Source organism: Salmo salar, chromosome ssa09 (assembly GCF_905237065.1).
Source record: "Salmo salar chromosome ssa09, Ssal_v3.1, whole genome shotgun sequence".
Taxonomy (NCBI): Eukaryota; Metazoa; Chordata; class Actinopteri; order Salmoniformes; family Salmonidae; genus Salmo; species Salmo salar.
The window spans coordinates 145,307,482-145,309,953 of NC_059450.1; the positions used below are offsets into that span (position 1 = coordinate 145,307,482).

The 2,472-nt window shown below is 41.7% G+C and overlaps 1 protein-coding gene across 1 annotated transcript; it reads right to left on the reverse strand.

Moving 5' to 3' along the window:
• Positions 1 to 510: 510 nt before the first annotated feature.
• On the reverse strand, positions 511 to 1,669 carry LOC106613193 (high choriolytic enzyme 1-like). The gene has a single exon (XM_014215220.2). It carries the CDS (start codon positions 1,570 to 1,572, stop codon positions 790 to 792), a length of 783 nt encoding a protein of 260 aa, XP_014070695.2. The 5' UTR covers positions 1,573 to 1,669; the 3' UTR covers positions 511 to 789.
• Between the last annotated feature and the right edge of the window lie 803 nt (positions 1,670 to 2,472).

The following is a 2,472-nucleotide window of genomic DNA, read 5'->3' on the forward strand; positions in this document are numbered from 1 at the left end:
TCAGTTCATGTTCATGATCAGTTCATGTTCATGATCAGTTAATGTTCATGTTCATGTTCATTTTCATGTTCAGTTCATGTTCATGTTCATGTTCAGTTCATGTTCATGTTTATGTTCAGGTCATGTTCAGTTCATGTTCATGTTCATGTTCAGTTCATGTTCCGTTCATGTTCCGTTCATGTTCATGTTCATGTTCCATTCATGTTCATGTTCATGTTCAGTTCATGTTCAGTTCATGTTCATGTTTATGTTCAGGTCATGTTCAGTTCATGTTCCGTTCATGTTCAGTTCATGTTCCGTTCATGTTCATGTTCATGTTCATGTTCCGTTCATGTTCATGTTCATGTTCATGTTCCGTTCATGTTCAGTTCATGTTCAGTTCATGTTAATGTTCATGTTCGTGTTCATGTTCATGTTCATTGAAGAATTGCAGCCTCTCTTCTCTCATCAGCTCATCCCTTCAGGTGAACATCACACCACCCACCTCATTAATGACAGAAAAGGATGATGCTATTTTCAGATTAATTACTTTAATGGGACTAATTGTTAGAACAATCTGCATTTGGAAATCTTCGTAATAACACCAACCCCCAATATCTGCAGTTAATAATTACAGTAACCAATCAAATTAATAAATATCCTACTCATAATTATCAAACTCATGCACTTTTTTAAAACCATAACCACGCTTTATTACTACCCACGATTACTAAAAGGATACACACAAACACACAAACTTCCAATTAAACAGCAGTCAGCACATGGAAGTACACAGTATTCAACTTCCTCTTAGCATTGGTAGAGCTTGTTGACTCTCAGCACATCAATGTCAGACATGCCTAGTCTCTGTCCGATGGCCACAGACGAGTCTGGGATGGGAGTGATGGTTTCCTTTCCGTAGTTGTTAGTGAAAGAGGTTCTATCATAGTGCATGACAGAGGAGTAGTCGTATGTAGTGTTCAGATTGTTGGTGTCCTGCTTCTGGAAGTTATCGACGGCGTAGTCATAGATGTACTGCCAGTTGATTCTGATATACTGGTCACGGTCACTCCTGTTGTGCTCGTGGTGGAAGCCCAGGGCGTGAAGCAGCTCATGCTGGATGATACCATGTTGAACACAGCCAAACTGCGCAAGAGACAATGTCTGCCTGTCCCCAACAGTCCCCATGGAACTGAAACACCCGCCGCTGCTCTGAATGTCCAGGTAGGCAATCTGTCTCCGACGTGGGAGGAAGCGGATGCAGGTCTTGCCATGGAAGTACTTCATGGATGTCTCAATCGTCTCTACCTCCAAGCTGGAATATACAGCGCTGAGCATGTACGGTACGTACACCAAGCCATCAATCGACTTCCTCCAAAGACAGCTGTACTGGCTGCTAAAGCACTTCATGGCATTCCTGGTTCTAGGAGCCAGAATGTCTCCTTCCAGCAGAAGCTCATTAGTTCCATTGTTGGACTCCAGGATCGTTGAAGTGACGGACACATGGTCCAGCTCATCATGGAACTCATTTCCACTGGCCTGTGATAGTCCCAGAAGCAGCAGCAGCAGGCTAAGAGAAGGTCTGTGGTCCATCTTTCATAAAAGTTTGGAGATACTTTGGATGGATGGGTCCTTGGCTTTAGCTGTAGAGATTCCTTAGATTACTTCTTCACCAAAGCTTGATGCCAGTGTTCTGTCAGAGCTGAGTTTATATATAGCTGTCCCATAGGTGTGACTGTGTAGGATTAAGGGTTGGGGATGATGCTCACTGTCTTGGAAAAACAACCAGAGGGAGTACTCTACAAACTAACCCACTGTTTTAACAATCGGTTAATCCGTGTGGGTCAAATTACATTAAACTCTATTTTTTAAGGTAGAAGTTGTCTCCAGTCCAACCACATATCCTGGATCAGATTACATCACTGTCCGATAATAACATTAACCATAAGGGGGATCAGATTACATCACTGTCCGATAATAACATTAACCATAAGGGGATCAGATTACATCACTGTCCGATAATAACATTAACCATAAGGGGGATCAGATTACGTCACTGTCCGATAATAACATTAACCATAAGGGGGATCAGATTACATCACTGTCCGATAATAACATTAACCATAAGGGGGATCAGATTACGTCACTGTCCGATAATAACATTAACCATAAGGGGGATCAGATTACATCACTGTCCGATAATAACATTAACCACAAGGGGGATCAGATTACGTCACTGTCCGATAATAACATTAACCATAAGGGGGATCAGATTACATCACTGTCCGATAATAACATTAACCATAAGGGGGATCAGTTAACATCACTGTCCGATAATAACATTAACGATAAGGGGGATCAGATTACATCACCGTTCGATAATAACATTAACCACAAGGGGGATCAGATTACATCACTGTCCGATAATAACATTAACCATAAGGGGGATCAGATTACATCACTGTCCGATAATAACATTAACGATAAGGGGGA